Raw genomic sequence first — 25,368 nt, 5'->3', positions numbered from 1 at the left:
CAACCCCAGCAATGCTCTGCTTCATCCTCCACTAACAATTGATTTGTATGCCATTCCACCATTACATCATAGAACAATTTTGCTTTAGATCAGGGCAAACCCTTTCAAAGGGGCATCAAAAGAGAAAAGTTAGATGAAAGGATCCATCCCATCCCCCTACCCCCAAACATGGCCATTCCTTCCATTCCACCATCAGAATCTAGAGAAGGCAGTTCTGGAATTCTGGGTCCTGCACTTAGGACGGAAGAACCCAATGCACAGCTACAGACTAGGGACCGAATGGCTAGGCAGCAGTTCTGCGGAAAAGGACCTAGGGGTGACAGTGGACGAGAAGCTGGATATGAGTCAGCAGTGTGCCCTTGTTGCCAAGAAGGCCAATGGCATTTTGGGATGTATAAGTAGGGGCATAGCGAGCAGATCGAGGGACGTGATCGTTCCCCTCTATTCGACATTGGTGAGGCCTCATCTGGAGTACTGTGTCCAGTTTTGGGCCCCACACTACAAGAAGGATGTGGATAAATTGGAGAGGGTCCAGCGAAGGGCAACAAAAATGATTAGGGGTCTAGAACACATGATTTATGAGGAGAGGCTGAGGGAGCTGGGATTGTTTAGCCTGCAGAAGAGAAGAATGAGGGGGGATTTGATAGCTGCTTTCAACTACCTGAAAGGGGGTTCCAAAGAGGATGGCTCTAGACTGTTCTCAATGGTAGCAGATGACAGAACGAGGAGTAATGGTCTCAAGTTGCAGTGGGGGAGGTTTAGGTTGGATATTAGGAAAAACTTTTTCACTAAGAGGGTGGTGAAACACTGGAATGCGTTACCTAGGGAGGTGGTAGAATCTCCTTCCTAAGAGGTTTTTAAGGTCAGGCTTGACAAAGCCCTGGCTGGGATGATTTAACTGGGAATTGGTCCTGCTTTGAGCAGGGGGTTGGACTAGATGACCTTCAGGGGTCCCTTCCAACCCTGATATTCTATGATTCTATGATTCTACGATCACTAAAGACCCAGATCACAAGCACTTTTCTTTATTTACAACACCACACTGAAGAGGGAGCTGAATGACACCAAATATATCCAAACAATATGAAGAAACATCGTCTATCCTCGGGTTGCACTTTACATCACCAGTTTAGTAACAGATGAAAACAATAAAAGGAGGCAAGAAGTTAAACCATCCCATTATTAGTTGCTGCATTTCATAATCTATATGTTCATAAAGCATTAAGCCATATTCACTGTAGCCCTAAACCAACTCCGGGTTACCAGTGTTCATGTACAGAGAAGTGCCAACAACATCAGTATCTCTGAACAATGAAAACAAAGGAGTATCTGGAATCCTGCATGTACTCAGATCAAGTTTTGACCGCCCAGGAGCATTTGATTATCCATGAGCCATCTGCATGGCAGCCAATGGCTCTTCTTGAATAAGTTTAGTTCAGGTTACATAGAAAACATTTTATCAACAGCATCACCACTAGATTACTAAGAGAAAACAGGGGAGACAGAGGGGGAGGGAAAATTCTGCTCTCTCAGACACTGAAGTAACTCCATTAAAATAATTGGAATTGCTCTGGACTTATGCCAGAGTAAGCAAGAATAGAATCTGGTCCAGAGAAGACATGAATTGGTTGCAAGTTAATTTAGATTCCTCCATCCTATGTTTATTCCTGCAGAATAGATCTTATTTGCCAGAGTCTCCAAATCCATCTCTCAGCCCTTTTTAAGACTTTCTCCTTTTATTTAGGGGTGGTGGGTGGTTTGGTTTGGATTTTTTCTTCATTTTTAACAACGTAGCCATCACAACTACAATCACATTTTATGGACTTTACGATATACATGGTATATGAACATCAAAGTAGCAGCAGTAAAAGGGTGGTGGTTAAACAATATAGGGCCCAATTCTCATCTCACGCAAGTTTTTCACTGGTCTAGTTCTAGGAATTACTCCTCATTTACACCTGTCTGAGATCACAATCAGGCTCTAGATGAAATCCTGGCACCAGTGAAGTCAATGGCAAAACTCCCATTGACCTCAGTAGGACTAGGACTTCACTCTGTCTCTCAGCATTCTTGTGAAAGTGTTCTCTATTAGATAACCATCTTCTTCACTCATGTCATTCACAGTTGATTCCAGATCTGGAAGTTTGTACCCTTCCCACAAGAACTAGCAACATCAGGGCTGGTAAAACTTCAACCTACTGGTCGAGAGATTCTCTTTTTTTACTACTAATTTTTAAATTGTAGAAGAAGTAATTCTAAAATCTCCCAAATTCTCAGAGCAATTTGCAGCAAGTCATTGTAACATGGCAGCAGAAAACACACTCTCACCATGTCAAATCCCAATTCAGCAAAGAACTTAAGTTCAACTAACTTGACTTCAATGGCACAATTCACATGCCCAAAGTTAAGCTAATGTTAAGACAATGTGGTGAATCAGAGCCATAATCTACACACATCATGAAACAACAGAATTTTCTGCACTTTTGATAGTCCTGGGAAGCATTAGGAAGCTTATGGGGATCATTAAATGTGCATGTGCTAATTCAGGTTGAGTCACTTCTTGCAATCGGAGTTCTATAACTTTTGCTAAATAATCCTGTTTGTGAATTTGTTCCACATTTTAAAAACTTCCCTTTGTCTGGTTGTATCTTATTACAAGGAAAATATTTAGTTAGTGGAAAAATGAAAGATGATATACACTCTGCTATACTATAAACATGTCTTCATAAACCTCACCTAGATCTTGATGGGAATCCCATATGGAAGTATACCTAGAAAAACTGTACCCAGAGCTGAACAAGCTACCGCTATGGATTTTTCTGTCCTTTGGGATTTTGAGGTATGTATTGTACTCTTCCAAAGTAGATAAGACATGTTAATATGTAAAGGAACAAAATTCACCCCTGATGTAACTCCATTGAAATTGCCAGGTTTACAGTGATTAATTTGGTCCCAGATGTTGATTACATCTTTTTATTTTATAGTTTTTACACACACACATTTTTCCCCAGACAGGGACATGAAATGACTCCCATTGACATCAATGGGCTTTGGATCCCCAAAACATTTTGGACCAAAATCTATTGTGTGTGCGCATTTGTTTGCATATGGATTTAGCAGATTTCCGTACACAAATGTATTTTCAATGCACATACTGCACATATATATGCAATTGTTGGTTCTGCACGAAAAAGCTGCTGCTTTTTTTTTTTATTAAAAAATGGGCGCACATGCACAATTACAGAGCATGTGGCTGTTCAAGTTGTAGATTTAATACTCATTTTACAAAAAGATAAAACAAATAAATCCACTGAAGTCAATGGAATTACATCAGTCTTTCATTGGGAGAAGTGAAATCAGAATCAGACACCTGCTATCTCTATACCTTAAAAAACAAAATTATCTGTAGCCCTGGGAGACTGAAGTTATATATATCTCAATCCTTGGCTTCTTTTATTAGAACTACAACAGGCAGGCCTATTAGTTTGATTTGCAATAATAATTTTGTAGCGAGGATAACTGTTCACAGCTAAGTGGAGTGAAAGCAACTCATTTCACATATGCCACTGAATAAATCATCAGATAGCAGTGACTTTTGGCACTACTGACGTAGGTTCACATAAGTGATTTAGACTTACGGGCAAGGAAAGATTCTGGAAAAATAAAGACCGCTTAATAGTTACATCTCTGCTGCACTGCAAGTCAATATAGACCAAGTATCACATCATCATTTTACATTTACATAGTGACTTTCATCCTGAAAAAAATCCAGGACTTCTGTACAAACAAGAATCACTTCACTAATTACTAGTGCATAGGTTCAGTATTGATTCCGAGGGAAGAGTTCCACTTAGTTACCAGCACCACATCCCACAGCATCTCAAGTTTTCCCAGTGGGGCCAGAATGTCAAACTCATGTGCGCACTGCCTCTAAAATTTAGGTATGTCTAAGCAGAAAGCATCTTCACATAAATGGAAATAAATGGAGAGAACGAACCATGAAATGAGGGGCCAGAAGAAGGTTGGTGAGGTGCTCTTGCCACTTATCAGAAATAAAGTGGCAGACACTGTAGGAGTTTGCTGAATAGACAAAATGGAGCGAACTAGGAAATGAAATCTCCATTATCCTAAATTTCCAAGTTCGTCTAGTGAAACGATGCCTCCGCTTTTTGGTGCCCAACTTGAGGCACCTTGAAGGATTCAGTTTTCAGATATTCTGAGCCCCCGGTTGTCTGAAAATCAGGTCCCTTGAAAGGAGTTTGAAGTTTGGCAGCCAAAAATTGAGGTGCCCCCAAAAAATCAGTAGTCCCACTTGAAAATTTAGGCCATCATGCTTATGTGCCGTTAGGAAACCTTCAAACTACTAAATCAGCCCTCAGAGAAAACTAGCAGGAGGGTGAGTAGGTTCTGTTCTATATGATACCTCTCCTGAGGTCAGACAATAAAAGATGGTATTTCTGGAAGTGCTGTTGAGACACTATCCAATGCTGTGGAGAACCACTGTTGAAGGTGGTACTTCCAGAAAGATCATCATCATCGACGTTTTCTAAAAACCACTCATCTGAAAGTAGGTCAATTTATTAGAAGGTCTTCAAATGTCTGTTTTGAACAACCTGATACAGCGGTGATATTGTCCCACTCATTTTTAATTGAGGACCTTACTGGAGTTTTAGACTTACTCTCCCCACTCCCTAAGCCCACTTGTTAGCGTTTAAAACTTACCGAAGCTCAATGCTAATTATCAGTAATCTGAGTATGTTTGCGTAGAATGAGCAGTGCATCTTTAAAAATTAAAAAAGGAAGGTAGCAGCAATCTTTAGTCTGTCTTGTTAAGGGAAAAAACCAACCGCAAGACAGAGGGAAATTTTTTGCTGACCTGCATCTGGTATTTTTATTTGAATGTCTGTAAGTTCCGCACATAACAACTAAGGAAATTTGTTCTGAGATGGGGCCATGTGTGACCATGCTAGGGCAAAGAGCAGATCTACAATTAGCTGCCAGATTTTTGCCTTTTGCTTGGCACACGTCCACACTGTGCAGCTGTGACTAACATCCACAGAGACTCACCCTTTATTACTACAGTGTGCACCATATGTGTGGTACAATGGGGAAAAAAAACTTGAGTAAATTTAAAATGAAGAGAAAAAGCGTCAACATCACCAATCCCTGTAAAACAGATTTCTAACAGACACAACGTTGGAAAAAATATTTTTCAACACAGTAATGAATAAGGGAATACTTTGGCAGCAAGTGGGTTGCATCATTGATGACAGCATTAGAAAAGAATAGATCTCATTTGGACATAAGACTACATGTATCACAGAAGGAAAAAAAATTTTTAAAAAACCCAAACATGTGGTGTGATGTTCCGTACAATTTTGACCAGGGACCAGAAAGCTAAAACATTAGGAAGGTTATTTTCAGGCTTGAGTTTCACTCTGCACTAATGAACTCCAGAATGGTCCTCTTTCTATTTTACAAGGCTTTTTACTTTACTCCTCCCCATCACACACAATCATAGAATATCAGGGTTGCAAGGGACCTCAGGAGGTCATCTAGTCCAACCCCCTTTGCTCAAAGCAGGATCAATCCCCAATTTTTGCCCCAGATCCCTAAATGGCCCCCTCAAGGATTGAACTCACAACCCTGTATTTAGCAGGCCAATGCTCAATCCACTGAGCTATCCCTCCCCCATAATATAATCTTCTACCATTTCCAAGGGACTGTGTTGCTGCCATACCAGCTGCTGTGTTGTTCTCTGCTCTCAAAGACTCCCCAGAAATGGCAGAGACATGCAAAAGGTCATGCTGTACCTATGGCATTATACTCCGAATTGTAGTGTTCCCTCCACCTGCTGGAAATCAGGAAGAAATAACTCTGCAGCCAGTGTTGTGGCCTGGATTACTAGAAATCTCCCATTAATAAGCACATGAATAACTAACAATTTTACTGAATGCATCCATCATTTTACAAAGAACTGATTAAACTGAGTCAAGTGTACAGCCTAGGATATTGCTTTCGTTGTTCCGAAGTCCTGATCAGAAGCACAGATGGGAGCTTTCCAGAATGTTGTAGCCAGGCAGGGCTGGATTAATGCAGGGGCTTTAGGGGCTGCAGCCCAGGGCCTCGGGCTAAGGGGAGCACCGCAGGCCAGATGCGGCCTGCTGCTTCTTTTCATCCGGCCCACGGCAAGTCTCCAAGCCGCGAGCCGGACACTGGTCCCCAAGTCTCAGTGCCCCCCCTCCCGCCTTCCCCCAGGGCTGGAGCCGCGAGCACTGGCTCACTGATGTGTCCCTGTGGCCCCTAGGCAAGGGGTGTTCAGGGAATCTCTGTGCACTGCCCCCGCCCACAGCACCAGCTCCGCAGCTCCCATAGGCCAGGTACTGCAGCCAATGCGAGTTGCGGGGGTGGTGCCTGTGGGCATGGGCAGCATGCACCATGCAGCATGGTCTGGCCCCTCTGCCTAGGGGCCGGACATGTCAGCCACCTCGTGGAGCAGAGCAGCGCAGAGCCAGGGCAGGCAGGGATCCTGCCTTAGCCCTCCTGTGCCACCAGCCAGGAGCCGCCTGATGTAAGCACCTCCCAGCCGGACTCTACACCCCACACCCCCTACCCCTGCCTGGAGCCTCCTCCTGCACCCAAACACCCTCCCAGAGCCCACACCCCGAAGCTCCTGCTGCATCCCAAACCCCTGCCCCATCCCTGGCCCACCTCAGAGCCCACCCCCCTAAGCTGGAGCTGCACCCCCTCCTGCACCGCCATCCCCTGTCCCAGCCTGAGCTCACTCCTCCACTCCAAACCCTCAGGGACCCCACAAAATCTAACAGCCCCGAGCCCACAGGCGAGTTAATCCGGCCCTGTAGTCAGGTCTCTACTATCCAGTAAATATTCAGTTAAAGGGTAGAACAGCCAAAGCAGAGGAGATGGACAAGATGTACAATATGCTACAGTACTCGTCAACATGGATCGGCTCTTACAGAAAAGTGGGGAAGAATCTGCTGATGCGCAAAGAAATAAGATTTTCTAGGAACTCAGTGAATGTCCACTTGTGTATGTAATAAAAACACAGCTCCATTTCAGAAACGAGAAGAACATTTCCTGAGATCTGATGGTCCATCAGAGTAGTGGTTTCATGGAAAAGAGTCAAGATTGTTTTGATTTTAGACTTAGGTGAATTTGCAATGCAGACTAAGCCATAAAAGGAGATGCTCTGGGGTGAAAGTCATTCATTTTCCAATTAGAAGAAAAGGTTTCAAGTGGGTGTGATGGGACCTTGGGGAGGGGAAGATGCGATTGTTTTGGATTCACCTCAGAGTTTTCAGAAAATTGGGATGTTTGGTCCAGGATTATGTTAGTAACCAAGAGTGGCACGAATTAACAACTACATCAAAGGGACGTGTAAAACAGGGAGAAGAGAGTCATTCCCAGGGGGAGAACAAGGCCTCAGTTGTGGACAGGTTCAGCTCAGACCTCAAATTTCACCCTCTGACTTGCTTCCACTCACCTAGACAGGTTCTTCTGGTCAGTAGAGGGGCAGAGTGTGTGTATCACAGGCATTTGATAAGGATAGCAATGGAGTGGTGTTTCAGAAGCTAGTCGCTAAAAAGCAAAGATTAACCCAAAAGAGTAGAACTAAAAAACTTCATCGTTAAAATGACTATTTTAACTTGCAACATTTACAAGAAAGGTTAAAACAATGCAATGGCCTTCACTCTTGTAAGAGAAATCCATGTAACAGATAAGGAATCAAACTTATTGGTTGGATTTTGTTTGTTTTGTTTTTCTTTAGGGTTATATCAAATATTCTGCTCTTTTTTATGGCTACTACAATAATCAACGGACAATTGGCTGGTTGAAATACAGGCTACCAATGGCATATTTCATGGTTGGAGTTAGTGTATTTGGCTACAGCCTGATGGTTGTTATAAGATCGTAAGTATAGTTCTTTGGTTTTAGTGTTTTTCCTGCTTCTTTCTCTGAAATTCAAACTACTCTCTATTGCATTTCACCTTTCTCCTCCACTTATTGTTAAAATAGCAGATTTAGGGGCGTGGCATAGCACTTTCAGTCCAGTTCCCAGGTGATTGGAATTCATGTGACAATTTCAGAAGACTTTTAGGACCTACTTCACCAAAGAGCCTACTCTTACATTCCTTGCACCCCCAAAACCTCACACTGACGCCAATAGGAGCTGTGTGGTGTTCATAATGAGTACACATTAGAACCAAACTCTAATGAGCAAAGCAGATGCATACCCAAACCAATCTGCACTGGGCAGAATAATAATGTTTTGCACTAATCTATCACCTTCTAGTCCAGGATCTCAGAAAGATTTAATTTAGCCTCCCAAAACACTGGAGATAGATGTTACTGACCTCATTTCACAGATGGAGAAATACAGGCACAGAGTTAAGTGACTTGCCTGTGGTCACACAGAAAGAAGTTCTATTCCTGCTTTTGCACAGACTATTTGCTGACTCCACATCATGCAAGTTAACCACAAGACTATCCTTCCTCCCCATAGGAAAGCGTAAGCCAAATGGATTTTTATGTTTATTGAAACGGGCATGTTGCTATTCAGTGCACCCAAAATCTTGAGTCCTTTGTTGGAATGAAGCACAGAAATACATCCAGACACTCAGATGTGCTGTACATTTACATTATTACCATAAAATCTCAACCTCTGTTGTCTCATCTATACTGGAGGGATTTATGCTAGAAACTCTAATAGGAATTACAAAATATTTCAGGGATCAAATAAAAGAGAGGAAACAATTGAAGACGTATCTGCTCCTGTGTTGATTAACAAGTATGCTTCCCCCCACACCCCCTCCTCATGTTGGTTTACTGCAAGTACTCTACTCCAGCGTTGCGTAACCATTGAATCTCTCTGCAACATCATGCTGTAGCTGGTATATCTGACAGCATCAGAAATTTGTTTTCCTTAATCTAAATAGCATGAAAAATAGTACAGATATAGTTTGATGATGATGGTGGCATTTATTTGTATTGCCATAGTGCCTAGGCATGGACGAGAACCCTATTGTCCTAGGCACTATACAAATAATTCTGCTCCTGGTCTATTTATGAATCCCCCTAAATTTCATTGATGTTACTGTTATTAAAAATCCTCCAATATAGCTATCATTTTGTAATGAATAGTGGATCTGCATCATGATATATGGACTTAGCCCTCCTTAAACCAGAGGTATTTATTTAAAGAAAACAGCTACAACCAGACACAAACCAGATACTGCCACACAACTTGAGTCCCAGCTTTGTTTTCCTTATTTACCAGGAATCACAACTTGTCTGAATTTCTATATAGCACACAGGGGCATCTAGTGGCTGAATAATATACTGCAAGTAAACACATTGCCATTTGTGTCATCGCACAGGATGGCCAGAAATGCCAATGAAAACACAGGAGATGGGGATGACAACAATTTCACTTTTAGCTGGAAAATGTTCACTAGCTGGGATTACCTCATTGGCAACCCGGAAACTGCAGACAACAAATTTGCATCTATTACAACCAGCTTCAAGGTAATATCCAAATGACATACACTTTCTCTATAGGGAGTTCTCTGCCTCTGGAGATGCTACCAGAATCCACCTTAGTAGCATTTCAAGGGGAAAATTAGACAATAACCTGGAACCTATATAGCATCCTAAGGGGTCCCCTGGGATAAAATGATTAACCATGGTGATTCTAGTTCATACGTTCTGTGATGAACTGAGCTCCATATTTAGGGTTAAGAAGACTATAGCTGTTTTAACTTTCCTCTGGGGAATGGAGTAGGGACTATCAGTGAGGAATAAGTGAGTGGTTTTCAATTGCAAGGTACAGAGATACTCTTGTGAAGCATGATCTTTCTGATATGCCCTCATGTGTTTCAGTTAGAGATACAGCAGAGCTGAGAAGTTTGGATCCAGATGCTAATTTCCCCCAAGTTCAAGAACAGTATGGGATCCTCCACTCCTTCCCAACACAGCATGCACACGATAGATTCTTGTCCAAACTCATGCCCTTGCTGGCATTTGCTTTAGTTTGCTGCCTTGGAGACTCAGCTTAAGAAACAGGATTTTGCTTATAAACAGTTCTATACTGAACTTAATCCAAGCTCCTTCATAGGCTGGTTATCCCGAGGAGTGCTGGAACAATTTGTATAGTGAGAATGGTGAGAGCCATTGAACCAAACTGTAAACCCTGCATATGATGAAAATCACTTTAAGCTGGGGGTGCAGTAGCACCCCAAGCACCCCTAATTCCAGCACCTATGGTGATCCCCAGGGCTTTTGCCTACAGGGCTTCTTGTCTCTCCTCCTTGCTCTCTCTCTCACCTCCAATCAAAGGTCTTATCTTCCTGAGCTAAAATGAGATCCAGCTGCTCTGGCTGCCAAAGAGAGTCTGTGGAATTGTGCTTTACATCCTCACAAAGTACTAAGTCATGATACTCTATCACAGAGCTCATTAGAGAGATTAGCCCTAGCCCTGATGCATTAATATGAACTTTCTTAAATACAATGGGATCAGATCCAAGGATCTGGTATGGAGTCCAGCTCTAATTCCAATATAGAGGTTGGGTTCATTTTTATTTCTAATATAACTCTCACAATCTGCCAGTATACAAGCTGAATTTGAATGAAGGGGATTTTGGCAGGGGGGAGGGGTGGGTCTCTTTGCCAAAAATTCTTTGTTTAGCTTATTACATGTTTATGTAAAAGAGGGGACAGACAAGGAGTGTGTGTACATTTGCATTTGGGTCTTGACTACCATGTTACACAATACCAGCCAAATTCTGCTTCAGTTATACTGGTGTGAATCACAATAATGCCACTGATGTTAATGGAGTCATTGCGAATTTACACTGGTCTAGTTGAGAACAAAAGGTTGGCCCATATTGTATTAATTCCAAAGAAAATTGTTATGGAGAAAGCAATTATTAAAAAGATCCATTGTGGAGCTGGTTGAAAAATGGCAATTTGCAGAAAAAAATTAATATCTCATGAAAAGTTTTGGATTTTCAATAAAAATCCATAAGCCAAAAATTGAAAAAAGTTGTTAATTTTTCAAAACTATTTTCAATTTTAAAAAAATATCAGGTTTTGCTAACAATCTTTTGTTTTGAAAAGCAAAACACTGAACATTTTAATTGAAAACCAAACAAAAAATGATTAACTTTTAACTTTACATGGTTCCCCTCCCCCCATTCAGTTTTGGAGTTATGGAAAATTTCCATTAACATTTTGGTCAAAAAGCCATTTTTTTCATTAAAAACAAGTTTCAATTAAAAAGTCAACCAGCTGAGATGAACTCTGTGCATAGAAGAGCCCAATATAAAATGGACTGAGTAAAACATTTCTAGAATTCTTGAGAGGAGCAAAGAGCAATTTAGGTATCAGCACACCTAAAATGATTTTACACACGGAGAAAACCAAATGCATAGATCATTGTGGAAGGAGAAGTCAGTAATTAAAGGTTATGTTCAATTTCCTAAGATACAAATTCTTGAGCTGAATCCTACATCACAAAGTCCTTGAACTTAATTGTCTGCATTTGTCACACTCAAAGACAGACCTTGGAGAACGAGGGAGGTCACATGTGCATTAAGCATAGATAAAAACAGAAGGATCTTTGCTACAACAGAAGAGCCAATTTTAAAGGTGTATTAGATTTAGGGCTTATAATGTCTAATAGTAGGCAAATAGCATCTGGAGTGCTTGCATTAGTCATTTTAGTCCTCTCTATTTTAATATTTGCTGTTGAAAAGTTCATCCTTGAAGCTGGTAAAACTTTTGGGAACTCTCCAGAGAAAATTACTGGCTCAGACTGCCAAAGTAGTGGGTTTTCTTGTTTTTAATTTCTTTTGGCTCAATCCTGAAAAGCCTGGACCATTTCCTTTATTGTATGGGTAAGCAGGTAGGTAGGGAAGATTTAGGATCCTAACAATTCAGAAAAGTGCGACATCGAGTCGGGGTAAATGGCTTTTATAAAAAGATTGAGTGTGGGTAAAATCCCTTGTAATGCTTTGAAACAATGGTTTTACTCAGCTGTAATCTAAGCAAACATCTTGGACAGAAATCTCCCTGGTTTTGAAAGCACAAATTTGTTCCACAAGTGGTCTGATAAGTGCCCATGCAAATATTGCAATAAATGAACAAGGCAAGGGGAGGGTGCTAAGAAGGCAAATGTGCTACAACTCAAACTCACAGAGTGGAGAACAAGCTGAACTAATGTGACAAAGAATCTGAAGGAAAAACATTTTTCAGTTGCTTAGATACCAGTGCTAGGAGTCTGGACAACAAGCAAGAGGAATTGGAATTTCTCATTGATGAGAAGAAATTTGATACAATTGGAATGTTAAAATCACTGGTTACAATCTGTTTAGGAAGGTCAGAGTGGGTAAAAGTGGGTAGCACTCTACATTAATGACACCTTTTTAGTTGAAACTCAGAAGGACAGGATCTTGAATGCATTTGGATTAATATGCTAACTCACTAACAGAGGACAGGAGTGGGTACTGCGGGGGACCTGTTACAGGCCACCAAATCAAACCAGAGAACAGGATGAGTTACTCCTGAATACCCAGCTATCGTGTGTGAAAAGAAAAATTTGTTATGGGATATGTATGCTGGAGGTTCTGTGTGACCAATAGTAGAGGTTTTTAGAGTTTCTAAAAAATTGTATATAAAAGAAAATTTTCCAATGCAGATAGTATTGTACCCAACATGAAGAAACTTAATTATGGACCTCACTATAACAAAGACAGACAATTTTATTCCTGGACTGGAAGTTGGTGGTTGCCTAGAGACTACTAATCATGATCTGATTATATTCAATCCAGGCAACCCCACCAGAAACAAATATATGCTTCAAAAAGTCCAAATTTTTCCCAAAGCTGAGGAAAACGTTGAGTGGAATTGAGAGGAAATCTTTAAACATAAAAACATGAATGAAAATTGGGGGAATGCTTTAAAAAGAGTTTATTAGATGTCCAAAAAGCCATGATTTCACAGTCATAGCTCTCAAAAAACAGATTGAGAAGTGGCTTGATTACAGGGAGAAAAGGGTACTAAACAGCTCTTTAATCTAGCAGAGAAAGACATAATGAGAACCACTGGCTGGAAGATGAAGGCATAGATGTTTAACAGTAAGGGTTATTATTAACTTCTGGAATATTGGAACAAACTTCCCAGGAAAGTGAAGTCTCCGTCTCTGGATGTCTTCAAATGAAGATGGGATACTTTTCTGGGAAGATATGTTTTAGTCAAACACAAGGCATTGTCCTCAATAACAGCATGGTGTAACTGGATGATATTCTATAGCCTGTTATATACAGGAAGTCAGAGTAGATGATCTAATGGTCCCTTCTGGTTTTAAACTATTAATCTATGTATCTGCTACAATTCTTTAAATGTATCTACTTATAAAGGAGTCTATTGTGGATGAGCAAGAAAGTAACAAGGATGAGAACATCCATCTGAGAAGATTCCTTCGGGTTCTGGCAAATGTGCTTATCATATGTTGCTTGTGTGGAAGTGGCTACCTCATTTATTTTGTGGTTAAACGGTCCCAGACTTTTTCAAAAATGCAAAACATTGGATGGTATGAAAGAAATGAGGTAAGAAGAGTTTGTTTCTGATTTTCTGTAATATTAACTTTCCTTGGAAAGAAGTGTAGTAATTGTTAGCATGAAGATAGCTGCTAAGACAAAAGATTGTGGGTTCAAATCCCACATCAGGATTAAGGTTAAAATGTTAAAAAGCACCAAAGTGTACATCTAACACGGGGCAGGGCAGAGGGAGTGAGTCTCGGAGTTTGGATCAACTGACTTGGGTTTGTGGTACAGGGCTAAAAATAGGTATGTAGACATCCCTGCTTGGGCTGGAGCCCAGGCACTAAGACCCATCCACCTTGCCAGATTTCAGAGCCCAGATTCCAGCCCAAGCGGGAACGTCTACACTGCTGTTTTTTAGCTCCACAGCCTGAGCCACACAGGCCTGAGTCAGCTGACCCAGGCTCTGAGACTTTCTGTCACAAGGTTGTTCCCTCCCCCCACCTCCAGTGTAGACATAGCTGAAGTGACTTAAGTAACTAAGGGCATGGCTACACTTGCAGATGTAGAGTGCTTTGAGTTAAACCAGCCTTCGGAGAGTGAAGTAGGGAAGGCGCTGCAGTCTGTCCACACTGACAGCTTCAAGCGCACCGGTGTGGCCACATTTTTGGCACTTGCAGCAGCACTGGGAGTGGTGCATTATGGGCAGCTATCCCAGCATGCAAGTGTCTGCAACATGCTTTTCAAATGGGGCGGGGGGGGTGGAGGAGAGAGAGTGGGTTTTTGGGGGGCTGAGAGCATGTCAGCATGCTGTCTTGTAAGTTCAGACAGCAGCAGACCCCCCTCCCCCCGCGCCTCTCTTTCTCTCACACACAGCATTCCACACAAATGGTTGCTTTGTCTCGGAGCAGATGAGCAGCCGGCTGTCAGAAACGGAGCTTTCAAAGGGCATATCTGCATTCCTGCAGAGATTCAAAAACAATGACAAGAGTGGCCACTTGACTTAAGGGGATTATGGGACGTTTCTGGAGGCTGATCAGAGCAGAGTAATGCAACATCTCGTTCACACTGGCGCTGCGGCGCTCCACGAGGGCACAGCAAACGTTATTTCACTCGCCAAGGTGGAGTACCAGCAGCGCTGTAGCCGTGGAGTCAGAGCGCTCTACGTGCCTTGCCAGTGCGGACGGGTAGTGAGCTCCTGCACCCAGGGCTCCTTTATTGCGCTGTAACTCACAATGTAGCCAAGCCTTAAGTCCCATTAATTTTCAGTGGAGCTTATGTGATTTAGGTGCTTTGGAAAATTTTATCCCAAGTCTCAAACTTGGTATTGAGATGCGGTATTGTATAAGAAGGGTCCCTTGACTGTTAGAGGTGCCCTCCCCTCAGATAAAAGGTTAAACTGAGCTCCCTTCTGTCTGCTGCTGATCAAGCTGGTTGAAAAATAGAATCTCCACCCCATGGGAAATGCTGAGATTTTGACATTTGGTTTTGTTACATTTTGAGGCAAAAAGTTGAAATCTTGGAATCTTTCAAAGAATGACGTATTCCTGAATGTGTTTTGTTTTGACCTTCTCAAAATGTTTCATTTCAACTTTATCATTTCAACTTCTGTTATATTTAGAATATATAAAAGTTGAAATGATGAAGTCCAAACTAAATGTTTAGATAATTTCCTGTGAGAATTTTGACAAAATTGATACATTCCTGCAAAACATTTCAATTTAGTAGAATCAGCATTTTCCAACAGAAAAATGTTGCCTCAGAAAAATTTCAACCAGCTGTAACCTCTGAGGCTTTTCTGCTGATATTTTAAGATCTCATGGCATTTTTCCCAAAAGAAAAAGGGATATTCCTGATGTTCAACTTCTGGCCAGCGTTCCCTCCCTCAGTAAGGTAGGTACTAGAAAAACCTACACATTCTATCAGGGACTACACAAGTGCAACTCTCCCTAAAGTCAGTGGGTGTTGTACATGTGTGACCAAGGGCAAAATCTGTGCATCATTGCTGGGTTCATAAGAAAACTGAGTTCCAGGTATGTTTCCATTCTAGTCAGCAACATATTCTTAAAAGTGTGAAGGAGACACTCATTTTTTTAAAAAATAAAGATTATTTTACGCACAGGCTGACAGCTTAGTTTCTGTGATATTCTTGCTACATTAAAATAGGAGCATTGGACCTCATTCTGAAAGGCCTCCGCTCTCTTTAAAGTAAATGGGAGTTGTGGTTAGTAAGCTCTGGGGTCACAGGAGCATCTTCTGTTGACCTCATCCCTCCGATAACAACATAAGTGTTCTGGCAAAATGCACAAATCATCCCAGATTATTCAGCCTTTGGGACTGTAGGAGGTACAGTAATTAGATATGCCAGGAACTGAAGTCATTTTGCAATCTGGGAGGTACCTCAGCTGGGTTTTCCCCCTTTGAGTTATTATACGGACACCACCCCTGTGGCATAGTAGATATCACAAAATAAATCTGGGAAGAGGAACCCAATGAGGGGAGAAATATAATTGACCATGTGTTGCAGATGCGAGAATGGATAGCCCGGGTCACCCCTATTGTACGGGAACATTTGGAAAAGGCGCAGGAGGCCCAGCAAACCCATTACAATTGCCAGGCAAAAGTCTGACAGTTCTAACCAGGGGATCAGGTGATGGTGTTGGTATCCACGGCAGAAAACAAGCTTTTGGCCCAATGGCAGGGGGCCTATGAGGTGATTGAAACTGTGGGGGAAGTAACCTACAAGATGTGGCAATCAGGATGCTGGAAACAAGAACAAATTTATCACATTAACCTCTTAAAGCCTTGGCACAAACGGGAGGTGCGTGTAGTGGCCCAAGACACCCTGATCCAGGGAAATAACATGCAGGAGCAGATCAGGATATCTACTGATCTGACACCAAACCAGAAGAAAGAGGTAACTGAGATGATCAACCGATACCAGGACGTGTTTTCAACCAAACCAGGTCAGACCACCGAAGCATATCACCACATTATCACAGACCCTGGGGCAAAGGTAACTTTAAGGCCCTATCAGGTCCCAGCAGCAAAAAGGGAGGAGATCAAGGTAGAGGTAAAAAGGATGTTGGAGCTGGGAGTCATCGAAGAGTCTCACAGTCAGTGGTCAAGCCCAATTGTGTTGGTGCCCAAACCCAATGGAACCACTAGGTTTTGTAATGACTTTCACCAACTGAATGAGATATCCAAATTCAATGCATACCCCATATCGACGAGTTAGTTGACTGCCTGGGCAATGCCCGATTTTTGACCATTTTTGACCCTTTGATTTAACAAAGGCATACTGGCAGATTCCCCTTTGCAAAGGTGCAAAAGAAAAGACGGCATTCTCTACCCCAGAGGGTCTGTTTCAATATACTGTTCTTCCTTTTGGACTGCCTGGGGCACCTGCCACCTTCCAGCATCTTTTGGACAAGCTCCTACAGCCCCATACGAGTTATGCAACGGCATACCTGGATTATTCACACCCCTAAACTGGGAAACCCACTTGGAAAAAGTGGAAGTGGTTCTGGAAATGCTACGACGGGCTGGCTTCACAGCCAACCCAGCCAAGTGTGCTGTAAGGCTAGTTGAGACTAAATACCTTGGCTACATTGTAGGAAGGGGCATGGTCAAGCACCAACTAAACAAACTAGAGGCTATCCAGAATTGGCCCTGGCCAAATTGGAAAAAGCAAGTCTGGGCATTCCTGGGTGCGGTGGGGTACTACTGACAATTTACTCCCCATTTTGCTACCAGAGCGAGTCCCCTGACAGACCTGATAAAAGCCCGGGGTCCAGACATAGTGAAGTGAACAGATGCCACAGAGAAAGTATTCATGGATCTACGGACAGCCCTCTGCAGTAACCCCGTGCTTATAGCCCCAGACTTCAACAAAGAATTCATTTTACAGACAGGTGCATCTGAAGTAGGATAGGGAGCTGTCCTATCGCACATGGTCAGAGATGAAGAACACCCAATCCTCTACCTCAACAAGAAACTCCTCCCAAGAGAGTAGAAGTATGCCATGGTTGAAAGAGTGCCTAGCTGTGAAATGGGCCCTGGAAACACTACGTTATTACCTTCTGGGACGATGGTTTACCCTTGTGACTGACCATTCACCCCTCCAATGGACGCAGCGAAATAAAGAGAAGAACGCAAGGGTGAACAGATGGTTCCTGTCCCTACAACTTTTCCAGTTCACCATACAACACCAGGCTGGAAGCCACCATGGCAATGCAGTTGGCTTGTCACTGGTACACTGCCTAACGTCCCAAGTTGCCCAACCCTGTGGTGTTTAGCGGTGGGGGGGAAAAGATATGTGACAGGGTCAGGCCAGATGGCTACAGGAGAGTGATAGAAGGCAGATATATTAGCCCCAGTTTAAGTAGGTCCCGTTTCCAGAACAATCAGGAACTTTCTGGAAACAATTAAGGCAGACAGGCTGATTAGAACACCTGCAGCCAATCAAGAAGCTGCCAGAATTAATTAAGGCAGGCTAATCAGGGCAACTGGTTAGTGTGGGGTGAGTAAGGAGCTGGGAGCTAGAGGACGTGCTGCTGGAGGACTCAGGAGTACAAGCGTTAACAGACATCAGGAGGAAGGTCCTGTGGTGAGAACAAAGAAGGTGTTGGGAGGAGGCCATGGGGAAGTAGCCCAGGAAATTGTAGCTGTCGCACAGCTGTTCCAGAAGGCACTCTGCACAGCTGCAGTCCACAGGGCCCTGGGCTGGAACCCGGGTTGAGGGCAGGCCCGTGTTCCCCCCAAACCTCCCAACTCCTGATCCAACACAGGAGGCTCCACTGGAGGGGAAGGTCTCTAGGCTGTTCCCCGACCCACATGGTGGATCAGCAGAGACTGCGGGGATTGTTCTCACTCTTTTTTGCCCATGCTGGCCAGTGATGAGGTTATCTGAGTGAAAGGCAGATTTGAGCCATGAAAGTGGCCAAACTAAGGGCTACTGTGAATCTCTGAGGCGAGCAAATCCACCAATAAGCGCAGGACCCACCAAGGTAGAGGAGGAACTTTATCACAATACATTTCCTGACCTGCATTAACGGAAAATTGCAGACTCTGAAAAGAGATGTCAGCTTTCTCTTCCTAGGAAGTGAAGCGGCCTTCATATATGAAATACTGTAAGACCTACTTTTGATAAGTGCTGAAAATCTCATTATTGTTATTATTAACAGCAGTATCCTCATTTGGCAGGTTGAAATTGTTATGTCCTTGCTAGGAATGTTTTGTCCTCCACTGTTTGAAACCATTGCTGCCTTAGAGGAATACCATCCTCGCATTGGATTGAAATGGCAGCTGGGACGTATCTTTGCTCTGTTTCTCGGAAACCTCTATACCTTTTTATTGGCCCTAATGGATGATGTCAATGAAAAGGTAAGCAGCACTACAATGAAAGAGAAAACAAGAACCATAATATGTTCTAGAATCCAACATGTGTGATCATAATTCTTAAAGCTAACATGAACAAAAGACTCCCTTGCTATAGGACATTACTGATTTTTTTCCATTCATATGTACTGTCATAAATATAAAGGGAAGGCTAACCACCTTTAAATCCCTCCTGGCCAGAGGAAAAACCCTTTTCACCTGTTAAGGGTTAAGAAGCTAAGACAACCTCGCTGGCACCTCACCAAAATGACCAATGAGGAGACAAGATACTTTCAAAGCTGGAGGGTGGTGGAGGGGGGGGACAAAGGGTTCTCTCTGTCTGTGTGTTGCTTTTGCTGGGACCAGAGCAGGAATGCAGGTCAGAACTCCTGTAAAAAGTCAGTAAGCAATCTAGTTAGATATGCATTAGATTCTGTTTTGTTTAAATGGCTGGTAAAATAAGTTGTGCTGAATGTATATTGTGCTAGTTGTATATTCCTGTTTTTATGTCTTTTTGTAACTTAAGGTTTTGCCAAGAGGGATTCTCTATGTTTTGAATCTAATTACCCTGCAAGGTATTTACCATCCTGATTTTACAGAGGTGATTCTTTTACTTTTTCTTCAATTAAAATTCTTCTTTTAAGAACCTGATTGCTTTTTCCTTGTTCTTAAGATCCAAGGGTTTGGGTCTGTGTTCACCTATGCACATTGGTGAGGATTTTAAAAAAAACCAAAACCCTAACCCCTTTTATCTCCAGGCAAATAGACAGAAAACCCCTCTAGCTGCTCTTAGCTAAAAAAAAAACCTCTTCAGGTCTGTGAAGACTGGTGAATTTCCCTGTAGGAGGCTAACTACTGTGCCTTTAGGTAGAGAAAACTCCAGCTCACAAAAGACAATTCCCTTTTGTCTCTGCTCTGGCCCCCAAGCAGAGACAAAAAAAAAACAAAAAAAAACTAACTACTTTCAGTTTAAAACCTGCTTTCCAGCAGCCCAAAGGAAAAAAGAATTTCCTTTTAAAAATCTGTGCTTCTGGTTCAAAAAAATCTCAAATTGATCTCAAAATGATTTCAAGTTAATCCCACTGCTCTGCCACCATGTCAAGGTTCTTTCCCCACTCTGAACTCTAGGGTACAGATGTGGGGACCTGCATGAAAACCCCCCTAAGCTTATTTTTACCAGTTTAGGTTAAAACTTCCCCAAGGTACAAACTATTTTACCTTTTGCCCCTGGACTTTATTGCTACCACCACGAAGCGTCTAACAAATATAAAAGGGAAAGAGCCCACTTGGAAACATCTTTCCCCCCCAAATCCTCCCAAACCCTATACCCCCTTTCCTGGGGAAGGCTTGATAAAAATCCTCACCAATTTGCATAGAATTTTAATTGAAGAAAAAATAAAAGAATCACCTCTGTAACATCAGGATGGTAAATACCTTACAGGGTAATCAGATGCAAAACATAGAGAATCCCTCTAGGCAAAACCTTAAGTTACAAAAAGACACAAAAACAGGAATATATATTCCATTCAGCACAACTTATTTTATCAGCCATTTAAACAAAGCAGAATCTAATGCATATCTAACTAGACTGCTTACTGACTTTTTACAGGAGTTCTGACCTGCATTCCTGCTCTGGTCCCAGATTTAAAGGTGGTTAGCCTTCCCTTTATATTTATGACACGCCCCCCCAAATCACAGATAGGCTGAAACGCTGGCTGTGATTTGTTGTAGGTCACTATTTACATTAAAGATGGCACCTACATATCATGGTGGTGGCCACATTAGATAGATTAAAAACTATACAGCTTGGGCCTATCTGGATTTGGGTTGGAGCCTGAATTTGCCCTACGTGTAGGTGTGCTCTGATCTGGTGTGTTAGTTTAGGCCCAACACTAGAGGTTTTCAGCTGCATGTGTCTCTTCTGTTTTAGTTGACTGAAGAAGTAGTGATAAAGAACATCACACACTGGACCCTGCTTAGCTACTATAACTCATCTGCAATGAATGACAGTGCGGTTATTCCACCTCCTATTGATCCTGCAGACATGCCTAGAGGTCCTTGCTGGGAGACAACTGTGGGCATTGTAAGCAATTTTGGGGACCTCAGCTATGATAATATGTAGAAGTTTCTTAGCGGATACTTTTTTTGGTTGTTATTAATTTTACCAAAGTCTGAAGTTTGATGCCCAAATGACCAATATGGGGGTGCTTTAAAAAACTTCCATGCAGTAGCACTGCTGTACAGCATAGGGGCCTGCAAAGAACCAACTACCTCCTCATAGCTGATGGAAGCACTCAAACTACCACTGACGGAGGAAATTACAGGCATTCCTCCCCTCACAGATGAAGCTCATTTGGGGCAAAATTTTCAGGAGTGGCCACCAAGTATCCAACTTGGGATACTTTCAAGAAGGCTGGTTTTCAGAAACACTGAACAGCCAGAACTGGAAGCTATTGCAATTGGTGATGTAGACTGTATTATCAGTTTGGTCATACATTAAAGAGTAGCTTCTAATTTATTATTATTCACCATGTTTCACCTTTCACCCAGTATTTAATATAAAGAGTAGGTAATATGCAAAGGGAGGTTCTGAAACCAACCAACAAATTGCAATGAAGTTTTAGCACAACTTGTTCAGAAAAATGAAATTCATAATAGAACAGTTTATGGGGTAAGCCACATTAATTCAGAGTTTTCGGTGAGCATATTTGCAGAATGCTATATGGTAAATCAGAAAAAACCACCTCAGCATGTGTATGTTTTAAATTAGCACTGGACCTGCTCCTATTTCCTGGGATCACAATGTATAAGGGAGACAAAGTGGGTGAGGTAATATATTTTATTGGACTAACTTCTATCGGCTTAAAACCACCTTCACCAAAACAAGCACAGTACACCAGAGAAGTAGATCACATCGTGGAACAGAGCACTAATTCCCCACAGAACCTACTTCAAAATAGCATAAAAGCCACTGACCACACATCCCTAGTTATCAACCCCCACCCCACACTGGAGCTCAGACAAGGTATTGAACAATTACAACACATACTTGATGGGGACCACATCCTGAAAGAAATCTTTCCTGAACTTCCTCTCCTGGACTTCAAAACAACCCCCCAACCTCATCATCTGAAGCAAGCTCTCCATAGACCAGGACCCACCAACTCAAAGTGCCACTAGCCCCTGTCATAACACCACATGCAAAACCTGCAGACATATTTCCATCGCTATGATGATCAATACCCCCACAACACCCCTTTCAAGATTCATGGGTCCTACAAAAGCCTATGACAATATATAGTGTACCTCATCCAGTGCACCATATGCCCCAACAACTATGTAGGTGAAATGAGAGAATCACTACACTCTCAAATGAACTCACACAGAAAAATAATGCAAGACAAAACCAGCATGTCACCTGTGGGTGAACACCTTTCACAAAACAATCACTCTATATTGGACCTTTCAGTCCTCATCCTCAAAGGAAACCTGCACAACACCTTCACAAAAAAAAAAAAAAAAGAGCTAGGGAGCTCAAATTCATAAAAAAATAATAATAAAAAAAACTCTGCTAGACACAAAAAATGGACTCAGTAGAGACACTGATTTTATGTCTCATTACAACAATCTGTAATACACTAACTCTCCTTTGTGCTATGACTGCAGAGGTGTTACCTGCCCACTTCATTTTGAATGGTTTCTTGCAATGTGTGTTAACTCCTTATGCTTAACAATCAGTACCACCTTGTATTTAGCTCTGACAATTTGATTAACTTTCCCAGACTTCCAGAAGAGGATCTGGGGAGCTCAAAAGTTTGTATCCTTCACCAGCAGAAGTTGTTCCACTAAAAAGATAATACCTCACCCAAATTTTCTCTCTCATATCCTGGGCCAAACACAGTTACAGCAACACTGCCATAGAATTTAGATGATCCGGTTGTCCCTTCTGGCCTTAGTTGGACCTCCTGTATATCACGGCCCGCCAACGGCACTCAGCATCTGCACTGTAAAGCCAAACAATCAAAATGAGAACAAAACAACTGAAATTAGCCCTAAATAATCAAAATTAGATCAAGGCAGCCAGCCAGCAATTGATAGTTGGTGGCTGTAATGCAGCCTGTGCTTCTTGAAATACACAGCTGGTGAGCATCACCAAAAGTGAGAAGACAGGGAAAAGACCAACTTCTACTCTGTTTAAAGGGCACTCGTGGAGAGAGACCGATTAAGGGAGGATAGAGTCTTCCAATGCACCACTTAAATTACAGTAGCTAATTGCTCTTTCCTTGTGTTCAATTGCAGGAATTTGTAAGACTCACGGTGTCTGATATTCTGGTGACCTACGTAACCATCCTGGTGGGAGATTTTATGCGTGCTTGCTTTGTCAGATTTGTGAACTACTGCTGGTGCTGGGACCTTGAGGCTGGATTTGTAAGTCAGTGTCTTAAAGCTGAAAGGATATAAGCAATTTTTAGCCATTTTATAATTGATTTTTTTAATGCATCAAGCGTTATTACAATCTAATTAGATATTTTCATTCATGAAGTGTATCCATGCAACATTTCTCTGCAGGTCAATAAAGCTCACCTTAAAAAAAACAACACAACACAACAAAAACTTAAGAAAAACCCACCTTGCTCTAGTCCTACTAAGATAAGGACTGACTGAACCCTGCAAGATTCAGTCCATTTTGGTGTTCATGAACTAAACCATGCAACTGAGTTCACAAGGAATCAATTATGTGTTTGCTTGCAGATTGAAATTCACTTAGCTGAACCTTCAAGTCCTCCACATTTAGGTCTCCTTCTCAAGCCCCAGGACCTCCCTATTTATAGGGCCCACTATGGATGAGGCAGGATACCTTAAGTAACAATATGAATCCTATGCAATATTATCTGCCCTTGAATACAGTGTTCCTTCTGCTGTAAGTACACATGAATAAACAGTAAGTGCAAGGCTGAATAAAGAGTAAGTGCAAGAATTCACCTCAGGCAACATGGAGGAGCATAATGCACACCATTTATATCCACCTTTCCTACCCTGCTCCCCAAGCCGGGCTGCCTCTGCACAGCCAGGCACTCCCCAGGCAACTCCAAGCTGCATCTCTGCTCCCTCTTGCCTCTTCCCTGAAGGAGCCTGGCACCGGCTGGTGACACCCCCTGCCCACAGAGCCTGACTGCCATGAGATGCTCCCCAAAGTGCTCGCTCACTGCTGCCTTGGTGCTCATGGCTCTGCTGCTGCTCCACAGTGGTGACCAAGTGCCGTGGGGAGCATCTCATGGCAGTCGGGCTCTGCGGGCAGGAGCTGGCTCCTTTGGAAAGGCAAGAGGGCGTCAGGATCACAGCTCAGAGCTGTACCGCCCACCCTGCCTGGAGGGTGCCTGGCCATGCAGAGGTGGCCCAGCACAGGGAGCAGCCAGCCAACATCCCAGCTTCCACAGCATGGAGAGTCAGGCGCCCAAGCAGCCTGGGCAACTCCCACCAGCTTCCGATACAATCGCCTCCTGCCAGGAGCCAGAGTTTTAAACCTGTGGGGTGTACCCTAAAGCCTATGTGCTTAATGGAAGGCAGAAATCTGTTTATCATTACATTCCAGGGGCCCTAGAGAATTATTTTTCTGTTTTTATACAACAATTTATATTTTATTTGTATACAAGCTGTAACCCAGATGCTTCACAGCATTAAATACAAGACAGTAGATGAGAGACCTCAGAAATTACTGAAACTAGAGGTGTCATGATGACTAACACCCTAATGCAGAGGGCCTGTGGGGAATTTAAAAGGCACAACTGAAGTAGAAGAGGGCATGATTTAAGAGGGGTTCTGGGCTACTTTGCAATGGCCCAGATACCATATTGCCTATATTCCTCCTTTTTTAGAGGAATAGGCTGTCCACATGCCTTTTGTTGATGACAAACTAACCTAATAACAAGAATAATACAAAACAAAGGGTGCCACCTACTTCCATTTTGACAGCATCTCTCCTCTCTCCACACTTACCCCTCATCCTACTGTGACACAGACAGAAGTGTCTCCTTACCTAAGGAGGGAGGCTAATGGGTTTGTGAAATGCTGGCCCCAAACTATTGGCTAAAGAAAGTACCGTGCAACTGTTGTATGACAGAGGATGAACTATTCGATCGGGTCTGATGAGTAAAGATGGAAGCACCTAATTTTACCCCTGAAGGAAACGAAGAAGCCGATTCTCTGAGAGTGCTACATTATAATTATACAGACAACTGGGCACATAGACTTAACCAGTATTGCATTTCTGTTCATACTAGTGGTATAGCCCAGTGCTTCTCAAGCTATCTGATGTGGGGGACCGGCAAATATTTTTCCCCAATATGCACGCAGACCGGCAGCCGATGGCTCACAGACCAGCACCAGTCCGCAGACCACCACTTTGAGTAGCACTGGTGTAGCCTACAAG

General features: G+C 42.6%; 1 protein-coding gene across 1 annotated transcript in view; it reads left to right on the top strand.

Annotated features, from left to right (window-relative positions):
* The window catches only part of TMC2 (transmembrane channel like 2), a 51,257-nt gene that overhangs the window by 12,888 nt on the left and 13,001 nt on the right, over positions 1-25,368 (top strand). Inside the window, exons 8-14 of the mRNA XM_073329659.1 lie at positions 2,741-2,839; positions 7,790-7,932; positions 9,399-9,546; positions 13,437-13,625; positions 18,765-18,944; positions 20,869-21,021; positions 23,238-23,366. Coding sequence (XP_073185760.1) covers positions 2,741-2,839; positions 7,790-7,932; positions 9,399-9,546; positions 13,437-13,625; positions 18,765-18,944; positions 20,869-21,021; positions 23,238-23,366 — 1,041 coding nt within the window. The remainder of the gene's footprint in view (positions 1-2,740; positions 2,840-7,789; positions 7,933-9,398; positions 9,547-13,436; positions 13,626-18,764; positions 18,945-20,868; positions 21,022-23,237; positions 23,367-25,368) is intronic.

Source organism: Lepidochelys kempii, chromosome 2 (genome assembly GCF_965140285.1).
Source record: "Lepidochelys kempii isolate rLepKem1 chromosome 2, rLepKem1.hap1, whole genome shotgun sequence".
Classification (NCBI taxonomy): Eukaryota; Metazoa; Chordata; order Testudines; family Cheloniidae; genus Lepidochelys; species Lepidochelys kempii.
Note: the sequence above shows the minus strand (reverse complement) of the source record. Positions and strands in the feature narration are given on the sequence as shown.